Raw genomic sequence first — 24,066 nt, forward strand, 5'->3', positions numbered from 1 at the left:
GAGCTATTCATATTAGAGTTGGTTCCATGCAAAATAAACCGACGAACAATGAAAATATTTGCTTTGGTTAAAACATATTTAATGAGTCCAAACATTATTAGGGATTAATGTCACCAGCAAAGAGAACTCCAGTCAATAGACAACAATCAGTAAAATACGATAACTAATTATTTTAGCCATGTTTGTTTAGATTTGTGGATTACAGTTACTAAAGGTTGTAATTTTTTGGCAGTAGATCATTTCCACACCTTTAAAAGCCTGCATCACCTTTCAAATAATCTTACCAACTATGGCTTGTCTGCATATGTTTTAAAGTGGAACTCCAGCTAAATGTACATTTAGGTTTACTTACAGGGGAGCAGCATTAATTTACAGCCGTGCCAAAACGTAAAGCCATGAAGGCGACATCTTTTTTTTTTCAGTTGTAGCTTCATGAATATAATTAAGAGTTCCACTTTAAAAGAACCCTGAATACAGTACAACTGTATTCAAAACTAAAATAAAAGTTTTTTTGTTTTGCTTTTTTTAAATTTTTTTTTTTGTGGAGGGGGATTAGTACATGTTTTTGTTATGCTGTCTGTGCCTTCGCCATAGAGATTTAATCCCTCTCTTTGTCTTGTTTATCATTATCACTGAAAGTGGAAGTAAGAGACAATTCCAAATTTTGGGTTGTCCCCAGAAAAGTAATAGAGGGGAAATCTTCCAATGCAGACACTGTTCTTGTGACCTAGGGGGCCCCAAGGGATGCACTTCCTCTCACTTCCTATTTTGACTATGGGGTAGGAAGTGAAGGTAAATCTCTCCAATGAGACACAGATGGTAGGTAAAAGAGACAGGGTTACAACGTTATCCAAATACTCTATCCAAAATGAAGAAAAAAAAATGTTTTTCCTATAGTTCCACTTCAGGCTAAATTTATAGGCTGTCATAACTGTAACCTCCTTCTGAAAATGCAATTTCTGGATATTTTATATATTTACAGACTTCAAATTTTTACGCTCTCTTAACCATAATAAGTACATAGAGCTAGAGCTTTGATTTAGTTCCGACCTAACTTGCCGTATGCTTGTTCCCAGTTACTAAGTCAGAAAGAATTTTAGCTAGGCATCTAACATTTTCAGAATGCAGTTGTATGCGACAGCCTAAGCAAGTCTCCTATACCTACCTGCTCTGAAATACATAGATGCTAGGCTTTCTATTTAATCATAAATATAGGTGTGTGGTACTACAAATGTATCAAGGCATTCATAAAATCATATAAATTTAAATGTATTTTTTGTCCTGATTGGAGTTCTCCTTTCACACAGATGTAAAGAAAAATAGAACCTACGCCCAACTCCCACAGAAACATTGTAGCTGAGGCCTTGGTGAAGCAGAGGAGAAAGAAAACATTCATTACAATTAACATTTGAGATGAAGTTGCACAAAACAGTACTTTCCAATAATTGAGGGATATTTACAATTTCTCTTAGACTACATAAAACTAAACATAACCCAGGAAATGTAAAGGACAAGTGCACAGTGCCCTTTTAGTCAAGTGTGTACTAGTCCACCATCCCCAACATAGGCAGGCCACAGATGGTGCAAATTTCTTTTCTGCAACCATGGCTAGATTCCCCCCATCCCCTCTTCAGCTGAGCCAATGTGTTCTCCAAGCGAGGAGGTGGGGAAAGCTGTCCCTGCCAGGAGAAGACAGTGATTATTGCTAGTGGTTTTAACAGCCGCTAGCGATGAACGCATGTAAAATCTGGTAAGCTGGTTGCACCCAGGTAGATCGATCAATATATTTGTGTACATTCAGCCTGCCCATACATGGTTCGAATCTTGGGCAGTTCCTGCTGAACAGGCCGAGATTTGAATCGTCTAAGTCCAACTTTAAACTAACCTAGAAACGCCACAGCCAACTGCTTACTTACCCCATTAATAAAACCGCACCATCCTCCTCTGTATACATCCTCCTAGTGCAAAACTGTAGTACCAGACACCTATGCCTCATAGATTTGTGCAGAGCTGTATTTTGAGTGTCTTCAGTTATTAAAAGTGCATTTGTCCTTTAAAGGATCACTCCCCATCCAACATGGATATTTCAATTCAAACAATTTTTTCCTCCAATGAAAAAAACTTTGTTGAATGTTATACATGCTTACAGACACCTGAATGTACCAGGCATATAGATGATTACTGAAACAAAAACATATTAACACATGAGTCATCAAATGGGAAGCAGGATTCCCGTGGGGATGTTAGGGAATTCAACAAATGTGTAGATGATCTCATGTTGTAGGAAGTTGCATGTTTGCTGCAAATATTTAAAACAGTAGTCTGACATTAAAGTATCAACAGTTTGGCAAGTTGTGCCCATCTGCATCAACTGGGCAATAGTATCATAGCTCAGTCAATATCCTGCCAATCAGTTTTATTTTTTTTAAGAAAATCAAAACAGTCTGCCATTAAGGATTGACCTACTAAAATGCTAGATGTTTAGAATACAGGATTGAAAATGGAACCATACTTGATATAATCTCCAGTAAAATATATTGGGACTACGTTCAGTCATCTTTATCCATGATATGCCAAATCTGGGGATGCAGGAATTAACCCATTATATATTTTTGTCAACGGTGTATGGGACTGACCAGGGATCTATTAGTCCAGCTTGCTGTGCAATTTTATAAAAAAAAAAAAAAACTTAGTGGCCACTCTATCCCTATCTGTCCTCTATGCCTGTCCCTTTGGTTTGAGAGCTCTCAGCTTTGATTGGTATTCTATTTATACAAATACAAAGATACGATATCTACCTTATATATGTATTTCTTTGATCCAAGATATCTTACTGATTTCTAGACATGACCCTTGACATTTTTTAATGTGTGCATTTATGTGTTCAATGTGCATTCACTTTTAACTAATCTGTGCATGTATGTGTTCAACGTGCATTCGCTTGTAACTAATCAATCAATAAAATTTAGTATTAGTCAAAGATATTTGTCAGTACTGAGAAATTGTTTATAATTTTTCATTTTTGATATAGGATTTAAAATGTTTTTGGGTTGAGGTGTTGAGCCAAATCCATACCTTTTTATATGAGAGCTTTTTGGTGTAAAATGCTAGATGCCTGGCTTTCACACTGATGCTTTGGCTTCAACACTCAAGTGTAGTGATAGGGAAATCTGACTTTTTAAAGTTTTGCAATGGTTATTTTTGTGCCGTGTCCCACTGGGGAAATTTCTCTACACTTCTGCCCCAGAAACCTAACAGGAAATTGGAGAACATTTACCAAAGTGAGGAGTATTCCCCTTTTAGAAAACTGTCATAACATTGGTGTCAATGGTCACCACTACAAACACAGGGGTGCATTCTCCCACTGGGGACATAGAAATAAAAACTGTACAGACGGTCTAACCCCATCCCTACTCTATTCAAAAATGTAATTAAAAAATGTTTTTCCTAGAGTTTGCACCTTCATTGAACAGGACACTTAAACTTGACTCTGGGGTAAGGAAATGTTGTCTAAATAAAATAGTCATGTGTATTCTTACTTGAATCTTTGTGTGCTTTGCAGGTTTCATCCAGATCTGTGGCAGCAATCCAGCGTGAACTCTTTTTGCAGGAGCTACCTTGGATAAAGACTGTTCACTGCTGGTCCCTTTTGCAGCTCTACTCTCTGCACAGGTTATGTACAGCACAGTAATAATGTCATCCGTACTTTTACAAGGTAAGATCTGTGGTCCACATAAAGTACATTTATAGCCATGGTGGTTATTAAGGAATATATATAAATGAGCTTTAGCTTTAACATGCCTCCAAGTGATGCTCAGTGGAAGCAGAACAGACATACTGTTTCTAGAAGCAAAAGCAAAACTGACCTGGAAGACTCCACAGTCCAGACACTTCTAATGTGCGGAGTTTCTTCTCCAACTCCGCCACTCGATTGCCTAAAATTCTGAAGCAAAAAATACTGCATCACATGTTTTTTCAACACTCATACATATGGTCACAACATTCACCTAAAGACAATTACAAAGGTTTTACAATTTTATTTAAAAAAAAAAAATAGGATTTTTTTTTAAACCAAGCAGCTGTTGTAATGACTAATGTAACCAATTAACAGTTCTACTTCTTTTTTGCTAACATGAAACCAAGCTACACTACAGTCTCACAATCTAGGTGACCACATCATGCTGAACTATGGCAAAGCTCATGCAGGAGCACAACTAGGAAAGCTCCTCCAAAAAATGGGATTAAAACAGGCTTACTGCCTCAGATCTATTCTGCTACAATACTGATGAAGTAGCTTCATAAAGGGGTAACAATTCAAATGTTAACCAGTAGCTGTGGGACGATGAACAATTTGAAATGTGAGTATTTAACAGAAAGCTTTTCTAAATAAAGTTCTTACAGTTTCTTTAAAAAAAAAAGGCAGACGAGAATCCCCAAACAAAAGTTTATTAGATATTTTGTGATGCCGAACCCAATGCATTTTCCATTTACAGAAGCTGTAACTTGGCCGATTTTCTTTTCCCAAGCTTTAATGAAACACTTTGTTTTCACTTCCTTTCTCTACAAGCTGACAGCAGACAGGAGGCCACAGGGAAAGAAACACATACTTGTTGGTTTGTCTTTGGTGCTGAATGACCATATTTTTCTCATGGATGGTTTCCAGCAGAGCCGTAGCCAGAGACTTCAGATCAGAGATGGACTGCGGAGTGGCAGGAAGGCTACAGCCTTGGTCCTCGGATAATAACTCCTGAACTACAAACAGAGAAACAGCAGACATCAGATGACACTCAGATCAAATCCATTTTTCTTTTCACAGTCACCAGACAAATAAAACCTCTAAGGGCCCATTCATGCCATTTGTGTTGGGCAATTTGTTCTATTGTTTCAGTTTACATCAATGCATTGTATTGGTGTGTGATTTAAAAAAGAAAAAAAAGCAGGACATGTTGCATTTTTATTTAGTACAGTGCATTGCAATGAGGTTGATTTACTTAAACTGGAGAGTGCAAAACCTGGTGCAGATGTGCATAGAAACCAATCAGCTTCCAAGTTTTATTGCCAAAGCTCAACTGAACACGCTAAATTAAGAAGCTGATTGGCTATCATGCACAGCTGCACCAGATTCTGTGTGCATCAATGTTAGTAAATCTCCCACAAAGTGTTCGGACAAATCACACTTCACTCTAGCGATCACTTTAGTATTCCCTCACCACCATGTGCACAAAGTGTTCGGACCAATCACATTTCACTCTAGTGATCATTTCAGTATTCCCTCACCACCATTTGCACAAAGTGTTCGGACCAATCACATTTCACTCTAGTGATCATTTCAGTATTCCCTCACCACCATGTGCACAAAGTGTTCGGACCAATCACATTTCACTCTAGTGATCATTTCAGTATTCCCTCACCACCATGTGCACAAAGTGTTCGGACCAATCACATTTCACTCTAGTGATCATTTCAGTATTCCCTCACCACCATGTGCACAAAGTGTTCGGACAAATCACATTTCACTCTAGTGATCACTTCAGTATTCCCCCACCACCATGTGCACAAAGTGTTTGGACAAATCACACTTCACCAGGGGCGGACTGACCATTTAGTCACTCGGGTAGTGACCGAGGGCCAGGGTCAATAGGGGGCCCCATGAGATGTCCCTGGTACCTTTCATAGGCTTTTTTGGGTGTGGTTTGAGTGTGGGAGAGGACACAGGGGCCCCATGATTTCCTATTGCCCAGGGGCCCCATGAGTTGTCAGTCCGCCCCTGCACCACCATGTGCACAATCTCTAGATTATAAATCTAAACTCGGTAAGCACCATTCCACAGGAAACCTTATACTATTCCCAGATAAAGCCTTAGCGCTTGGTCATCTGGGCAAAGCTTTTTCAATGGAGGCCCGCTATCTTCTGGATGTAAAATGTAATAGAGTTGGACTTTGTGTGTTTCTTTGCTCTAGTAATGTACAACCCATGAGACTCAGATGTTAACTGCGTATTACAGATTTTGCAGTAGGTCTCAGCGAACACACTCTGTCTTCAGACTTCATGCCTTCAGTTTAGAAATAAAATTTACACTTTTTTTGTTACTATCAAAATCTGAGGACAGAGCATTGTTTACATAGATGAACTGCAAAATCTGCAATGCACAGTTAAATTAGAACTAAAGGGTACTAAATAAAAGACTTGCACTTGGGTGTTGAAGACCTTAAAAGAAGTAGCTAACCCAATCAATAGGCAAACAATAAAAATGTATAAAATTAAACAGTGTAGTGCTTAATTGTTGATACATGTTATTATTATTAATGATCAAAGGTGAGAAATCACATATGAATAAACCAATGAAAAAAAGTCCAAATAATCTGGAAGTGTTATTGAAGAACATCAGACAAGCAAAATAGCTGGACTCTAAGTGTGAAATTCCTGCAGGCGGCTGAGGAACACTGTAGACCCCTTGGCCTGGCGACAGGCTGGGAGATCCAGCTGCATCTGTTCAGTTAGGGGGCACCAGGGGCCACTGCATCTATATTGCACAGAGACATCTGTCATCTAGGAGTTATATAACTCAGAAGATCTGATATACATTGTCTGGATTTTCTGGGGGACCTATCTGCCAGTCCTTGATACATCAGCTGAGTCTGATAACTGCACTCTTTGACCAGTCCTTCGGATGGTCAAACTTTCTGGTAAGAGGCTGTGTGATTGGGTGGAAGGTTTGGGGTTCCGGCTTCCTGCAAAGCACCAACACTTCCAGATTATTTGGACTTTTTTTTTCATCGATTTATCTGTGTTATTTATAAGTGATTTCTCACCTTTGGTGGATGATAGGTCAATAATAATAATAATCACATGTATCAACAATTAAGCACTACACTGTTAAATTTATACATTGGAATTAAAAGGTGAATACTCACCTGTCCAAAAAGGTCCTTCACTGGCGCCAGCACCTTCTTCTGAGTGCCAATCTGCGAGCTTCTTCATTGGCCAGCAGAGGATGACATGCATGCACAGGAGGAAGTCATACCAGCAGTCAGAGATTGACCTGGCACTGTAAGCTGAGCCGTGCATGGGAAACTCAGTTTTTAGTGCTGGAGAAGACCACACAAAAGCCTGTCTGCTTGCTGGTTCTTATAGTGCAACTTCAATTCCACTTTAATATTTAAGTCTTGGAGGTCGTGTACATTACGAGAGCAAAAAACTCACTGTCAACGTCCGACTTTATTGCATGTAAAATTCAGAGGATAGGGAGCCTCCATCAAAAAACTTCACCCAGATGACCCAGCTTTGAGGATTTATCTGGGAATCGTATACATTTTTCTGTGGAATGGTGCTGACCGAGTTTGCTGTGAAAAACTGTGATACTTATTACCACAAATGCGGCAGTTGCACTTTCCCAAGAGCTTAGTGAACATGGTGAGGTTCTGCTGATTTCCATCATTCAATCATGTGCAAGAAAAAAAAAGGCTGTTCTTTTTATTTTCCTTTTACCTGATTGGTTATTCTTTACAAAGTGAAGCTTTACCACATTCATTAAGCTATGGGGAAAATGAGTGCACAGTCTACTTGCCTTAAATGAACCCCATTATGTGCCTATTTTTAGTGCTTTTGTGTATAAACCCTACAGTAGTATTTCAAAATATATACTCTTCATAAAATGTTTCAAGTTAACCACTTCCCTACCAGGTCAATTCTGTCACTTCTAACATACATTCAAAAATTTTTATTTTTTTTTGTTAGAAAATTACTTACCCCTAAACACACACACACAAATATATACATACACACATACACTATACTGCCAAAAATATTAGGAAGCCCCTCCAATGATTTAGATTCATGTGTTCCAATCACCTCCATGGCCCCAGGTGTATAAAATCAAACACCTAGGCATGCAGACTGCTTCTACAAACATTTGTGACAGAATGGGTCGCTCTCAGGAGCTCAGTGAATTCAAGCGTGGTACTGTGATAGGTTGCCACCTGTGCAATAAGTCGATCTGTGAAATGTCCTTGCTACTAAATATTCCATGGTCAACTGTTAGTGGTATTATAACAAAGTGGAAGCAACTGGGAACAACAGCAACTCAGCCACCAATTGGTAGGCTATGTAAAATGACAGAATGGATTCAGTGAATGCTGAAGTAATAAGTAATAAGTCGCCAACTGTCTGCAGAGTCAATAGCTAAAGACCTCCAAACTTCATGTGGACTTCAGATTAGCCCAACAACAGTTCGTAGAGAGCTTCATGGAATGGGTTTCCATGGCCGAGCAGCTGCATCCAAGCATTACATCACCAAATGCAATGCAAAGTGTCGGATGCAGTGGTGTAAAGCACGCCACCACTGGACTCTAGAGCAGTGGAGACATGTTCTCTGGACTGACCAATCACGCTTCTCTGTCTGGCAATCCGATGGACGTGTCTGGGAATGGCGGTTTTAAGGAGAACGGTACTTGCCTGACTGCATTGTTCCAAGTGTAAAGTTTGATGGAAGGGGGATTATGGTGTGGGGTTGTTTTTCAGGGGCTGGACTTGGCCCCTTAGTTCCAATGAAGGTAACTCATAAGGTATCAGAATACCAAGACATTTTGGACAATTTCATGCTCCCAACTTTGTGGGAACAGTTTTGGGATGGCCCCTTCCAAAATGCACAAAGCAAGGTCCATAAAGACATGGTTGAGCAAGTCTGGGGTGGAGGGACTTGACTGGCCTGCACAGAGAATTAGAGTGGAGACTGCGAGCCAGGGCTTCTCGTCCGACATCAGTGCCTGACCTCACAAATGCGCTTCCGGAAGAATGGTCAAATATTCCCAAAAACACACTCCTAAACCTTATAGACAGCCTTCCAAGAAGAGTTGAAGCTGTTAAAGCTGCGGGGGGGGGGGGGGGGGGGGGCAAATATTGAACCCTACGGACTAAAACTGGGATGCCATTTAAGCGTGTAAAGGCAGGCATCCCAATACTTTTGGCAATATACTGTGTATATGTGTGTATTATATTTACACACACACACAATTAAAGGAACACTTTGAAAACACATCAAATCTCAATAGGGAAAAATATCATGCTGGATATCTGTACTGATATGGACTGGGTAATGCATTAGGAACGTAAGGATGCCCCATCATTTGATGGAAATGAAAATGATCAACCTACAGAGGACTGACTTCAAAAACACCCCAAAAATCAAAGTGGAAAAAATTATGCAGTAGGCTAGTCTATTTTGCTGAAATTTCATTGCAGCATCTCAATATGGTACTCAGTAGTTTGTATGGCCCCCACGTGCTTGTATGCATGCCTGACAATGCTTCTAATGACATGACGGATGGTGTCCTGGGGTATTTCCTCCCAGATCTGGACCAGGGCATCACTGAGCTCCTGAACAGTCTGAGGTGCAACCTGGCTGTGTCGAATGGACCGAAACATGATATCCCAGAGGTGTTCTGTTGGATTTAGGTCAGGCGAGCGCGAGGGTTATTTAATGGTATCAATTCCTTCATCCTCCGGGAACTGCCTGCATACTCGCCACATGAGGCCGGGCACTGTCGTGCACCAGGAGGAACCCAGGACCCACTGCACCAGCCTAGGGTCTGACAATGAGTCCAAGGATATCATCCCAATACCTAATGGAAGTCAGGGTACCATTGTCTAGCCTGTAGAGGTCTGTGCATCCCTCCATGGATATGCCTCCCCAAACCATCACTGACCCACCACCAAAACGCTCATGCTGAACAATTTTACAGGCAGCAAAAAACATTCTCCACGGCTTCACCAGACCCTTTCACGTCTGTCACATGTGCTCAGGGTGAATCTGCTCTCATCTGTAAAAAGCACAGGGCGCCAGTGGCAGACCTGCCAATTCTGGTGTTGATCGCTTCTCGGCCTTTTGGCTAAGATCAAGTGTAGTATCTGTTCTTATCAGTGTCCAGTGGGGGTGCTACCGACCATTCTAGTTTACGGGGATGGTTGTTGTACAGTACCCTCACTGGTATGATGGGGGTCCGGAAGGCTAGTACCGGAGGGACAGAAACCAGGGAGCGCCATGATTCGTTCTGGGGCCTTGGGAGTAATTCCTCTGGGGAGACCGGAAAGACCCAGTTCCTCCTGGTTTGAGCATGCTACCTTGGTCTGGCCTGGGGCTGAGGAGGCAAAAAGTCCGCAAACTCAGTGCCCCCTGAGGAGACGCGCTCAGGGGTGTCACTAGTAACACTTGGGTGTGGGACCCCACGGTGTGAAGATGACACATGGCCACTGTTTTTACACTCTTTTTTGCACAGCGCCCTAAGGACCAGGTCTTTTGGCTAAGTCCAGGGCAATTTTTGCTACGGGCCTCAGGGCCTGGTCTGTGCACTATTAGGCACGGTACCACTTTTTTATTTTTATTCTATTTATTTATTCACTCCCACGTTTTGTCACTTTTTGCTTTCTTATGTGTGTGTTTTTCACGGATGGAGGGTGTGGGTCCTCGGGCCTTACCTGAAGTCTAGGGGGAGGATGTGTGGCCATACGGTTCCTTCCTCCCCTGATCCCTAGGGGGTTTTCTCTTCGGGAGAACCCCCTTGCCTAGTACTGGATGTCCGGCTTCGGCTGGGCATAAGGAACGGTGGTCCACCAGGCCTTTTGGCCAGGAGGACCAAATGGGAACCTTGTCCCTGTCAGGAGCTTCGTGCCCCGGGGGATCGGGTGAACGGTCCAGCCCTTTCGGGGGTAGGACAAACACACCCCTAAGTGCACGTTTTTCGTGTGTGTGTTTCTGCACTTGCACTTTTTTGCGGACACTTACGGGTTTTTTCGTTACAGTCTCACGTTTGCGGACTTAAAAAAAAAAAAAAAAAAAAAAAAAAAAAAAAATTCTGGTGTTGAATGGCAAATGTCAATTGAGCTCTATGGTGCCGGGCAGTGAGCACAGGGCTCACTAGAGGATGTCGGGTCCTCAGGCCACCCTCATGAAGTCAGTTTCTGATTGTTTGGTTGGAGACATTCACAGCAGTGGTCTGCTGGAGGTCATTTTGTAGTTCTCTGGCAGTGCTCACCCTGTTCCTCCTTGCACAAAAGAGCAGATACCGGTCATGCTGATGGGTTAAGGACCTTCTACAGCCCTGTCCAGCTCTCTTCAAGAAACTGCCTGTCTCCTCGATTCTCCTCCATGTTCTTGAGACTGTGCTGGGAGACACAGCAAACCTTCTGGCAATGGCAAGTATTGATGTGCCATCCTGAAGGAGTTGGACTGCCTATGCAACCTCTGTAGGGTCTAGGTATCGCCTCATGCTACCAGTAGTGACATTGACCCTAGGCTAATGTAAAACTAGTGAAAAACAGTTAGAAAAGATGAGTAGAGACAAAATATGTCAGTGGCCTCCACCTGTAAAACCAATCCTGTTTTGGGGATCATCTCATTGTTGCCCATCTAGTGCACCGGTTGTTAATTTCATTAACACCAAAGCAGCTGAAACTGATTAACAACCCCCTCTGTTATTTAACTGAGCAAATCAATATCCCAGGCGTTTAATTGACTTGATGCTATACTCATTAAAATGTGTTCCTTTAATTTTTTCGAGCAAAGTATATATACTGTATAAAAATATATTTATTTGTTTTGTATTTTTTAGCAGAGGCCCTATAAAAAAAAAAACCAATGGGTGTTGCAATTTTTTCCATAGGCTTCACTTTATACGCCTTTACATGTTACCAGTTTAGAATTACACAGGAGGTCTGGTGCTAGAATTATTGCTCTCACTCTGACGTTCACAACAATACCTCAAGTGTGGTGCAATCACCATTTACATATACGTGCGGGATATTTGTATGTGTTCACATTTGCGGGTAAGCACAGAGGTAACTTAAATTTTTTTATAATTATTTTTATTATTTATTTTTATCTAAAACTTTTTTCTTTACACTGTCGCTATTTTTTTTATTAACTTTATTACTATCACAATGGATGAACAACTTCCCTTGTGACAGCATGGGCCATGACAGGTCCTCTTTATGGAAAGATCTGGGAGCTATTAGATCCTAAATCTCTCCTCTAACCTCCAATGCAGCCAATCACACACAGATCGGTCTGATCGGCTGCTTTCCTGGCTGCTAACAGCCAGGTGAACAAAAAGCCCAAACCGGAAGTGACGACATCCTTGTCATTTCTGGGGTCACAGAGAGTGAGGAACAACATCAGTTCCTCTCTCTCTTGGTTATGACTAAGCACGAGATCGTGTGAAACACGTTAACAGGTCCTGTATTCATGTCCTGGTGTTTTGTGTGTTCTATGGATCAATATATATACACTGTATTCATCAATCCTCCGGTGTGCGGCTGACCCCTCTTCCCATTTCTGGGGTCAGAGAGAGTGAGGAACAACGTCAGTTCCCCTCTCTCTGTGTAGTGCCACCATTGGTCGCAGTGCTCCAGGGCTCCGCTATCGGACAGCCCGCAGCCACTCTAATCATTTCTGCCTAAAAGAGCATCGTCGGCTGCAAATTTTGATATCGGGCTAATGCCAGTAGCTGCAGGCATCATCCTTGTAAAACCACTAAAACTCAAGGACGTCCATGGACATCCTTGAGCACAAAGTGGTAAAAAGTTGTTTCAATTCACACTGGATATATCTCTTACATGAAAAGAAAGTTACATTGTTCTATATAACGTGTATTAATGTAGCACCCTTATTTCAATAAACTTACTATAAGAAAAAAAAATAACATTGTTGTATGTGGCATACATTATGACAACATTTGTGGTATCACATAATGATAATAAAGGTAGTCCTTTTCTAGCAGGTACCTTGTTTGGCAGAAAGCACCCCTGTCAGAGCACTGCTGTTTGACTTGCCACTTGACTTGGAATTCTTCCTTCTCTCCAGAGCATTCTAAAATTAAAAAGACTATGACAGATAAACCTTGCATCAAAATAAGCACCTTATTACTGGCATTCCTATGTACATACACTGACACAGAAACGGGAGGCAGAAACTACTACTGGACCCGTGGGCCTAAGGGAGTTCTGAGCCCAATTCAAACATGTTGATCTCTTCCTTTATTGCAACAATGAGAGCAGGTTTGTTATAAATAAAGCAATAGTAGAGGTTATTATCAGAGAGGCAATGTCATGGTTCATTCTTTATCTTTGGCTTGGAGTTGTTTAGCTACCCCCTATAAATATACTGTATATTATATAGCACAATACAAGGAATTTCTGAATTATTGTACCTTCCAGCAGACAGGAGGAGGCTGATTACTATATGAGTTTTTTCATTCACAAATCTGTGCGACTATTCAGTTCAATTATCAAATCATGTCAAAAGCAATTTCCTGATCACTTTGAATATCCAATCGTGCAGATGATTTTCCCAAGATTGGATAAGGAAAGTAAATCTTAACACAATTTTTGAGTGAAGATTTCAACTTCTGTATCACCAGAGCAGGAATGGGTTGTCCTCACTGGGAAGACTCACACTATTTGTCCTAGTGATTACTGTCACCTAAACTGAAAGTACTAGGAAATGCTTAATTTTAAAGTTGTCATCAGAACAAGAGGTCAAGGGAAATGTTCTATTACCCATATGCCATTAATTTTCCTGCTCATTTAAATGGCATCACTCCCTGTGATTGTGTCATTAACTGCACATCCTATCACATGCATCTTCCCTAAATGGAAGCTCAGTGACACTTAGGCCATATATTAGATCTAGGGCACTGACGCTGAACCCACTGTAAATAATATGCAGCCCAAATGGCCCATCAATGGCAACTTCTGGTATTTTGACTTGTGAACGATTGCCTTTAACCCTTTCACTGTCAAGACGTTTTTGAATTTTTTGCATACATGTTAAAATGCCCATTTAGGCCTGAAGATTAGTTAAACCCCCATTATATATTTTCTAAAAGCAAGGACGCTAGAATATAAAATGGTAGGAGTTGCTATTTATTATGTCAGATGATATTACACAGACGGGGGGGGGGGGGGTTAGGGGGGTACGGTCATTGTCCTGCGTGGATTCATTTTCTGCTGGAGTGGAAAACAGCAGTTGAACACAGCTCCCTGATCATGTACTCTCTTTTTCACAGGGAGATGCTGTTTTGCGATCTCAACCATAAACTGTCTCCCTGCAGTGCACTGCCTTTCTGCAAACTTAGGGTAAATGCTGTTCTGTGATCTCCACCTTAAACTGTCTCCCTGCTACGCACTGACTTTCAGCAAAACTCAGGATAATTAGTCCTATATCTGTTTATCGTGATTGATTCTCACCTCTGCCTGTGATCAGAGAATCAATCATCTTTTATGACTCTGGCCTGTGTCTATAGCTGATCCCCCAAAATTCATGTTATCCTTATCAGTACCTAATTGGGGCAGAGAAGAGTTACTCATTTGATCATCTCCCTATAAATTTAGACCAGCTTATGAGGGAGGTCACAGACAGGGGGGGGTACTGTCACAAATGGGGGCATTGTCCTGCGTGAGTGCATTTTCTGATGGAGTGCCAAACAGCAGTCGAACACAGCAGTGCATTTTCTGCTGGAGTGCAGAACCTACTAGCAATTATAGAAACTTATAAAAATGAAACAGTGAGCGCCAAAGAGAAAATAGAAGTAAAGCGACCATGCACAGAAAGATAACTAATAGAACACCTTAAAACTGACAATAATAAACAAATAAGTGCAGTGCTAAAATATGTTGTGAACCAAATAACATATCAATAAAAATCAATAAAAAGTCCCAATGTAATTGGTGATAGTAACAAGATGCCTCTTGTGCTATGGTGACACTGGACCCGGTATCAGTGCAAAATTGATAAGGTAATGCATACTCACCAGACGCGCATAATGTTTGCGCCTTGTAATAATAATCCAGATGTCATCAGGTAGAGAACTGGTTTGGAGATGCTCTTCCCTCTTATGGGATAGTGGGTCATCACATTGGATGCTAAGAGGCTGATGAAAACACTCTTCGTCCACTAGTTGTCCCTCTCTCCAATAGGTATCTCTCAGGGTGTATGAGTATCCTCTAGGAAGTACTGGTCCGTCCCTGGTATAGTGGGTCTGCAGGCTAAAAATCTCCCCCAAGGGGTAGGGATAAAGGTACTCTCTCCGGTCATGTTACCCACTGCGCGTTCTGGTATCGGTGCACCGGCCGGGGACGCGCTTTTCCCTCTTCCCTCTGGTATCGGTGCACCGTCCCCGGCCGGTGCACCGATACCAGAGCGCGCAGTGGGTAACTGGACCGGAGAGAGTACCTTTGTCCCTATCCCTTGGGGAAGCCATTTATAACTCTGCCCCAAATTACCAATCACCAATTTTGTCTCCAAATATCACCCAAACTGTCCTCTCTGCTCCTCCCACAACCTCCTGCTCTCTAGCTCCCTTGCCTCCTCCTCCCATGCTCATCTTGAGGACTTCTCCAGAGCCTCCCCCATCCTCTGGAACACTCATCAGCTTCCACACACTGTGGCTGGAGGAAGGCAGATCTGGCGAGTAATCCAGGGGCCCACCACAAGACCCCAGAAGAGACATCTGGCGCTAAATGATGTCAGGGAAGAAGGCAGTGGCTTGGGACCAGTTCCAATGCAACTGGTGTGATCAAGCCCTAAAAATAAATTTTCCCGCATTCTTTATAGATACAGAAGTGAATGATGACTTGTTTTAAAAGGTACTTGAGCATATGTAAATACTTTAGTGTGCACGATCTGGGCAAAGCTTATACTTTAATAAAGGTCTCCAATTGAGTTCTGCATGATTTTGTGGCTAAATAGTGACTGCTTGCCTATTCTCTCTCTTCTATAGCAATTGCAAGCCACTCTTGTGCAAGTTAATTTAACCTTGCCTCTGTTGCAGAACTAAGAAGTGCTTAAGAGCATGTTTTTAAACAGGCACAGATATGCTCAATGCATCCGATTCATTATGAAGCTTGCATACACATAATAAAACCTGTCCCTCACTTGCAATTTAAAATATAGGATGAGACAGATTAGTAACCTCAATAATTAGGCAGTATTGATAAATGTCCCCCAGTGTCTCCACTCCTTCCTGCTTGAGCTATTAATCCTTCCTTCCCCATCTAGGTCTTTGTTCATATAAAACAAGATTCTGTAGAAGCACAACAGTCATGTTTTATTTAACTACAACAATTTAGGGATTTCATTTCTCAACCCACCCACACACTTCATTTACCTTGTATTTGACGATGTTGCTTTTCTGCAGGTTAACTTCCTCTTGCAGTTGTTTCAGCCTTTCCTGCAAATACCTGGAGAAAAACATTTTGAAATCTCACAGTAGTTCTCTGGGAGACAAGAACACAAGAATGTGATGCAGCAATCACAGCAATCTGAGGGAGATGCAATTTAAGTCTAGACTAGAAAATGTGTGACTGTTCCTTGAACGTGTATTCAGAAAGGTACATATTGATGAAATTCCCTTATTTAACAATGAAATAACATAAAGAAAAGCAATTAGGTTGCACAAAGCAATGTTGCTGTGGATGTGTAGTAACCGATAGCAACCAGTAATGTCACTCTAAGAACCTCCAAACTGATTGGTTGTTGTGGGTTACTTTCCCCGTACATCCCTTCTTGCCATTTGTGTTGTTTATAGAATAATCCTGAAAGTGCATGAAACCATAAATTGATCTGCAAGCGATAGTGGGGCATGGGCTGACCGCTTTGTTGGTTGCTATGGTGATGTTACTTCAGCTAAGAAAACGCTGCAGGAGCTCGACCACATTCCGAAGGGCGAGGAGAGGGCACAGATTACTCACAAATACTTGGAACTAATGTTTATTAAGCTGCTTAAAAGAACTGGAGAACAATGAGACTACAGATGATGCCAATCAATCTAATTGTACAATCTATCAAAGTTTAGACAGAACTGAACAGAAACCTTTAATGGTCTCTAAGCAGACTGTAGAGTTGGCTACGTACAATGTTCTTTTCTTGTAAGCCATTCACTTTTTCTGTACCATTCAGTTTTGATTTATGGTGAAAGCTGGACACAATAACACTAGATGCACAAAAAATCGCAATGCAATAAAAAAAAAATTAAATTATATTTATTTATACACACATACAAAACATACATATACACACACATATTATATATATGCACATACATACACACAACTATCAGATTGTACTATTGGGATGATGACGACTATTGGGAATTATATCTCAGACATGCAAACTAGCTTTTTGTTTTTTGTTTTTTAATTAAACTAAGGTGAAAGACACTGTGCAGCAGTGGCATAGCGTTGTTTCTCAGTGCCTGGGACTAGGAAAGTAATTTGCACCCCAACAAGAGAAAGAGATGGTCGGTCAGTGTGGGTCTCGGGACGGCGCAGGACTAATTGCTGCGCCCCTTTAAATTCTGCACCCAGGGCCACTGCCCTCCTTCCCCCCCATGTTACACCACTGCTGTGTAGCAACTCCTATGGGGGTTTACTGGAATTTAACATTTACTGACTAGAGCAAAAGGAGAGGCGCGCAACCCTAGGGGCACCACAGGGGCGCATGCCCCTAAAAGCACAAGGCTCTGAGGATATACTACACTCCATATTAGTAGAGTTGGTAAACTCTGCAGCGCATGCAAAAGAAACTTGAGGCTTTTTGCCTGTAATAGAGAAGTATGAAGTACTGCATGTAAGACATAAGAGGAATGCAGGGTGTTACAGAGTGTGACGAGGTACAGGCAGTAGGGGCTTGAAACCCTGCATGTAGGACAGTAGCTTAAGGAAGTACATTCAGTAGAAGTAGAAGTGTTACAAACTGCCTGTAGCATGAAGTTCTGTGTGTTGAGGAGCACCATAAAGGACTACATGTAAGAGGCAGGCGTGACAGAATGGGTGTATACGGAATGCGTGCTATAGTGTGGAAAGAGGCACAGAGTATAACAGGTGAAATTTACTGTATGTGATAGAGAAGCGAGAGGTACCACTTGAAAATACGAAAGTAAGAGGGAAGAGGCACTGCAAGTAGCATGAAGGCTTGAGATACTGCAAGTAAGATGAAGTGTGAGGCACTGCATATAACAGGCTTGTGTTAACAGAAATGAATGAATGAAAAATATAAGCACTTTTGTGCAATAGACACATTAGGCACAGCCTGAAAAAAGAAGCATAACAGAGGCGCAGTATTATAATTTAATAAAGAGGTAAGAGACGCTGCATGATAATACAAGAGGCATGAGGCACTGAGTGTGATGGAGGCATAAAGCCCTGCAGGTTAAGAGGCAGTGTGAGCATTAGAAGCATGACACTGCACTGAGAAGTGTAAGGCCTTGTGTGTAAAAGAGGCACGAGATACTAGATGGAGGAAAACAGAGAGGCAGCACATAGAAGAGGTATATAGCACTTCAAGTTAAACAGGGGCAACAAAAGGGATAGCATATGACAGACAGAGTAAGGCACTTCATGGGATACAGGGGTCAATGAGATTTGCACTCCACTTAGTACATTTGTGTAATAGCTGGCTCTGTTTTCCTTATCTTCTCATATGTCACTGCCTCAGGCCTTTCACATACAGCCGATAACTACATAGATTTGGGTACAACAGACTATTTCTAATGATGAAATGGCTTCAGTCAGGTTAATATTGGGTATATCTTATCTTGATAAGTTTTTCACTTCTAAATACATTAGAGAATGTCTTCAGTGATTGCAGACACTATGATACACCTATGTAAGGCCCCTTTTACACAGCCCTGTTGCACTTTTGCTAAAGTGCAGCTAACCTGTGGTTTTCATGAGGGCTAGTTGCACTTTCTCATAGACTTCCATGAGGTCCAGCAGTTTTCTGAATCTGCATGTTGCATCTATGGGAAAGTGCAGCTAACTCGCACAAAACCTGTGGGTTAGCTGTGCTTTGATCAAAAAGCAGCGGTACTGCACCAGGGCAATGTGAAGCCGCCCTTAAAGTCCCACTACTGGACTACTACCAGTAAGAAGGCCACAGGTTCACTTTAAGTGCTATATAATATTTTTGAAAGTCAAACAGAAAAAAAAAAAAAAAATCAGTGCAGCAGAGAACGTTTATTCCAGCATTTCATTATCCGCCCTCAGAGAAATCAGTCTGCTCTATATCTCAAGGCCAGAAAGGTTGCAGCTGTTTGCATGGAAGATTGGATGTTAATGGACTCCACTTCGGCGAGTTATAAATATATTGGGAAAGAATAAAGCTTGAAGTTCATGTCTAGGACAGTGAAGGTTGTCAAATATAATTAGGAGTTTCAAAAACCATATCAGATGTCTAAAAAAGTTTCATAACTGATTTTGACAGTTTGCAAAATAGAAAGCCCCAATCGCACAGGAAACTGGTAAGGCTTTATGCACACTGCACAGAAAAACTCACAACCTTCCAAAAGAGACAAAGTGGAATTCCAGCCAAAACTCTTTTTTGTGTTGGAGAAAAGTGGGCAAGGGTTACGATTTCTGTTTGGGTTTACTTTTTTTTTTCTGGGTCCCCACTAGTGAATTTTCCACTGATTTCCTGTTTTATTAACCACTATGACTGGAATATGAGTTAATCATAAATCTCTGCAACAGGGGGCACATGTTTGTAAAAAAGTTGTTTTTGTTTGTTTTTTTTAATTGCTGTCTGTGTCCCAATTGGAAAGATTTTCCCCCACGTTCTCTCATGGAGACCATTGTTACTGGGACAAAGAAAGGGAAGTCCTACATAATGAAACACTTAAAGTTACATTTAAAAGGTCACTGAATAAATATCCCACTATGTATTACAGAACAGCCAAAATATAGGGCATGCTGCTCCCAAGCAGCCTTGAATCAAGTCACCCTCAAGAAAGATCAGATGCTTAACCCCAGCAGGGGCTCATCCTATGCTCCAGACTGCAAAAATCCAAAAAAGGCAGGCTGCACTCTAAATAAAAAAAAGAAAATTCAAACACTGGTGACTTTATCTATCCAGGCACCATGAATTGAGAGTCCTCATCAGAGACCTCATCCACTGATGCGTTTCACAAGGTTCTTTACGGTTACGCCCAGCCATGCAGCTGAAAAACATCAGTGGAGGAGGTTCCGGGCAGAGACTCTCTGTTCATGTTTCCCAGATATATAAAGTTACCAGCTTTTGATTTTCTTGGGCATGCAGACAATCTATTAATGTGGATTTATGCATTACAGAATCTTGGCTGGCAATTAATCTTTAGGTGTAGGTTGACAACCCAAGGGATAGTCTAGTCTTTTCACAGAATGCCATGGTATTTTTTTAAACTTAACAGTATATATCCAATTCACCTGCTCATATAGATTGGACACTTTTCTGCAGCGCACCAAGGAGAACCCTTCACATCAGTCCCTTCCCATGAAGCAGCTTATAGCCATCAGCTAGAGTCATATACATGCATACTTACACAACAACACTGATCTGCAAGTAGATATACAGTGAACCCATCGGGCCTTACTTCATATTAACAACAATATAGTCACTGGGATCTGGAGTGGATGGGGAGAGGAGGGTTATAACACCAGGAATCCATATCCAGTGCCATACCATACTGCTCAGGGCAGGAAAGTGACAAGGGAAATATCACAGCTGTGTTAGTAAACACTGGTGTCACTGCCCTGACTATACAGTGTGTATGGGGTGCTTACCCCACAAGTCTGCCTTCAATGAGTAACATAATTAGCAGGCAATAGTTGCATATAAGCATCTCAATTATTTATTTAGCGGTTTGCTTTAAGTTCCTCTTTAAACAAATGCACACAAGCAAAGCACAAATTACAACTTGGTTTATGTAAGAGTATTTCAAGAACACTATATGAAGGCTGCCATTGTGGAACTCTCCATCTAAAAATGCCATTTACCTTTGCAGTCATGCTGATCCAGTGGTTTCATTACTTTCTAGGTCACCAACGATAAAGATGTATGCAAATTAGGAGTTCTGACTTCACCCTATCCTTCCTACCCTGCATGCTGGTTCCAGGTCATTAATTGAAAAAGTACTGAATACAGAAACCAGGAAGCCAAGTAATCAGTATAAGAAGATCAGCAATGGCAGCCAACATATATTTCTCCCAATCCAGGCTTCCTAGCTTATCATGTAAAAGTTTACGAAAATAATTCTAACTGAAGACAAAGTAAAAGTTGTATTGTGTAAAGAAATATTTTATAAAAGCACATCCATCTTGGTCAAAGTGGCAGTGTCTCTTGATAGCTCACCACCTAGCAAGGTATGCTCAGTGGTTCATGTTCCTTCACTGCCTTACCTCTACAGAATTCTACCCTGAGTAAGCTCCTGCGTTAAAATGTCACTGCTTTGCCTACGCTACAGTTTGCAGGCCTGGCAAATGGCTGCTTGAGACAGAACAATGTCACATAGGGGAGGTCACATGCTCTCCTATACCACAAAGCCTCACTCCAGTAAAGCAACATAGCATGGGCTCTGACAGAGTGAGTATACTTTGATGGGACACAGGCTATCAGGGGGGCATGGTTACTTTAAAATTACTGTTTTACCCTTCTCTCATTACTTCATGATTTGAGGACATGCAAAAAGTAAGTGCATATCAAGATTTGGGACACCTGATTTGCAGTGAAGTAAATAACAAGGATGAAGCATACACCTTCAAAAACTAAGACAGCAATGGTAGCTTCCAACAGTTTTACGGTGACCGGTAATCTACTTAACTCAAACATGCTATGGAAGTTATGGCCAAACTGAAGAAAAACTGTATGGAGGCTAGAATGTTGACCTTCAGAAAATGCTAGATGTCTGGCTGTCTGTTAGGGCAGTACCTGCTTAGTTACTGTCCCATAACAAGTGTGCAGCTAGTGAAGGTCAAAGAGAAGAATTCCTGGTCAGCACACTTTTTCCAGTACCTAAAAAGTAAATCAGGGCTTTTACAGAGAGATTTGTCTTTAAATTGCAAAGAAAAAAAAAGTCAATTGAATGGGAATTGAGCACTTAATTAAGAAGTAGATAATGATGTGACTACAAGAGTAGAAAGAACAAAAACAAACCAGACATGTAATATATGTGGCTTAACAGCCCATTGCCTGCGACAACATTAACTCCCACAAAGCATATGTTGATATAAATGGAGCATATGGTCAGCCATACGATCTTGGTTTTGAGTTTTCATCTCCATGTTGCTGTCTCAACACTAAGACAAAACATTTATTTGCCTTCATCTCGCCTCATAATACAGGGTCCTGAATGTCGGAGACTCCAGAAAACACAGACCCACCTGTTCTCCATACACAGCGCATCCACATCGATGATCCTTTTTTCATGACCACCTAGAACATGGTTAAGTTCTTGGTTCAACCTTTCCGCTTTATCCTGGAAGAACGAGCGTTCCTGCTTCACATCTTGGAGCTCATCCAGAGCGGTTCGGAGGTCATGTTCCAGAGATTCTATCTAGAGAAGGAATCTTGATTAGGCAGGCCAAAATTCAATAGACGCAAGTGCAAGATAGTATACGAAAATGCTAAAAGGGGCTGCATTATTTTTACTAAAGAATGAAGGTACCCAACTGAAAAAACAATATTTAACATATGCAGTTTATGCATCAAATGCAGTAGATGCAATATGTCTAGCTCTAATAAAGGGCTGAGAAAAAGTCTCAGCTTCGTGAATGCAAAGAATTAATGAAAGTAGATTATAACTAGCTACAGAAAAAAAACTGGTTTGTCATTCAGTTTTTCAAAGTGTAACTCCAAGCAAACCTTAGATAGCCAAAGGGTTGAAACAACTATTAGGTTTATACTGCTGTGTGTTGCCCCTCTGGGGAGGATTAACTCTTCATATTTGTCCACATAACTGTCTATGGGACCGAAAATGATAGAAGAGTCAAAATTTTATGGCTACCAGAACAGAAGCTAAAGTGTTACTAAACCCACATCAGTAAAATCAGTCTGTATATGCGTGACGAACATGGTGCCCGACCCCTGCCCTTCTCACCAACTCGTGACAATGGACCAGCCAATCTCACACTACACTGTCATTTGCATAACAATGCCACTCTCAGATTCACCTTGCACAAAAATTTTCCAGCTCGCAGGACCACAATCTATGTGCCAACAGCCTGAGAGCGATTGTCACTGGGTTAGGTTAATTACGCAATTAACCCTTCAAACTCCAAACTGCAACCAGATAGCTTTGGGCTATCAATCCTTCACAATGTTAGCAAGAACAAATGTGAACAATAAACATCTGTAACATACACTGTCACCACAGACAAATATATTCAGAGGATTATTATATACAGTAGCACTCTTCAAGAGACAGAAATTCTTTAGTTTGCATTAAAAGCCTTAGAGATAATTTTAACACTTTTCAAAATAGGGTTGATTAATGAAAAGGTCAAATGGTGCAATTAAAATATTTACAGAAAGGGATGGTGCAAAGAAAGAAAGAACAATAATGCAACAGAGAAATAAAAGAAAGGAGTTAAGAAGGCATAATACTTGCAAAGTCCAAGCAAAAACGTTGCTGTGGCTCTCTTGGGTGCTCCTTGGTTGACGTTAAATGAGAGCTTCATACTAGATCCTGTAAGTCCCTTTTCTAGGATATCAAAGGGGTGTCGCCAGAGACCAACTGACCAATAATCTGGTTTAAGGGATGGGTGCTAGGAGGTCGCCAAATGTATGCGCAAGTCCCAACTACAGTTTTACACTAATATTACTAACCTCCAATACGTGCAGGTGGTATTCTAGCAACTGGCAGATTAATATTCAGAACTATATTATTTCAAACCCAGCGATACCAAACACAGCATACCTGGTCACCCAGGAGACAGGATATCCCTTTCCTTTCTCCCCTTTCCTATGTGCTAATATAGTCAGGTATGACCTTGATTTGTTCGGTATGATATTCCCCATTCAAATATATACCTAATATTAAGGAGTCCTGCTCCTGTTGATCTCTATGTGAAATTTTAAGTTGTGGAATAGATGTTTTATGGCATGCTCTGCATTCCTAGAGCCTTAATGGCCTTACATGTCATGTGTGACGGCTTGACTGAGTTATTATTGTTTTACGATAGGGCAGAGGAAAGTGTTTTCCATGGTTAGTGGAAACAGACATCCTGCCAAGACTAATTAGCGGTTTACAGCCTGGCCAGCTC

General features: G+C 41.2%; 1 protein-coding gene and 1 pseudogene across 2 annotated transcripts in view; one reads left to right on the forward strand and one right to left on the reverse strand.

Moving 5' to 3' along the window:
- The window catches only part of LOC149467447 (coiled-coil domain-containing protein 149-like), a 44,375-nt gene that overhangs the window by 17,699 nt on the left and 2,610 nt on the right, over positions 1 to 24,066 (reverse strand). Inside the window, exons 2-7 of one of the 2 annotated variants that reach the window (XM_089671658.1) lie at positions 22,186 to 22,358; positions 16,161 to 16,233; positions 12,778 to 12,862; positions 4,608 to 4,752; positions 3,867 to 3,943; positions 1,331 to 1,363 (exon numbers count right to left, since the gene is read on the reverse strand). In XM_089671658.1, the coding sequence (XP_089527784.1) occupies positions 1,331 to 1,363; positions 3,867 to 3,943; positions 4,608 to 4,752; positions 12,778 to 12,862; positions 16,161 to 16,233; positions 22,186 to 22,358 (586 nt within the window). The remainder of the gene's footprint in view (positions 1 to 1,330; positions 1,364 to 3,866; positions 3,944 to 4,607; positions 4,753 to 12,777; positions 12,863 to 16,160; positions 16,234 to 22,185; positions 22,359 to 24,066) is intronic. The other variant, XM_089671659.1, reaches the window with a different exon arrangement.
- Positions 9,868 to 9,982, forward strand: LOC149467448 (U2 spliceosomal RNA; annotated as a pseudogene).

The sequence above is a fragment of the Staurois parvus genome, unplaced genomic scaffold, assembly GCF_062004578.1.
Source record: "Staurois parvus isolate SC_StPar_1 unplaced genomic scaffold, SC_StPar_1.0 ptg000112l, whole genome shotgun sequence".
NCBI lineage: Eukaryota > Metazoa > Chordata > Amphibia > Anura > Ranidae > Staurois > Staurois parvus.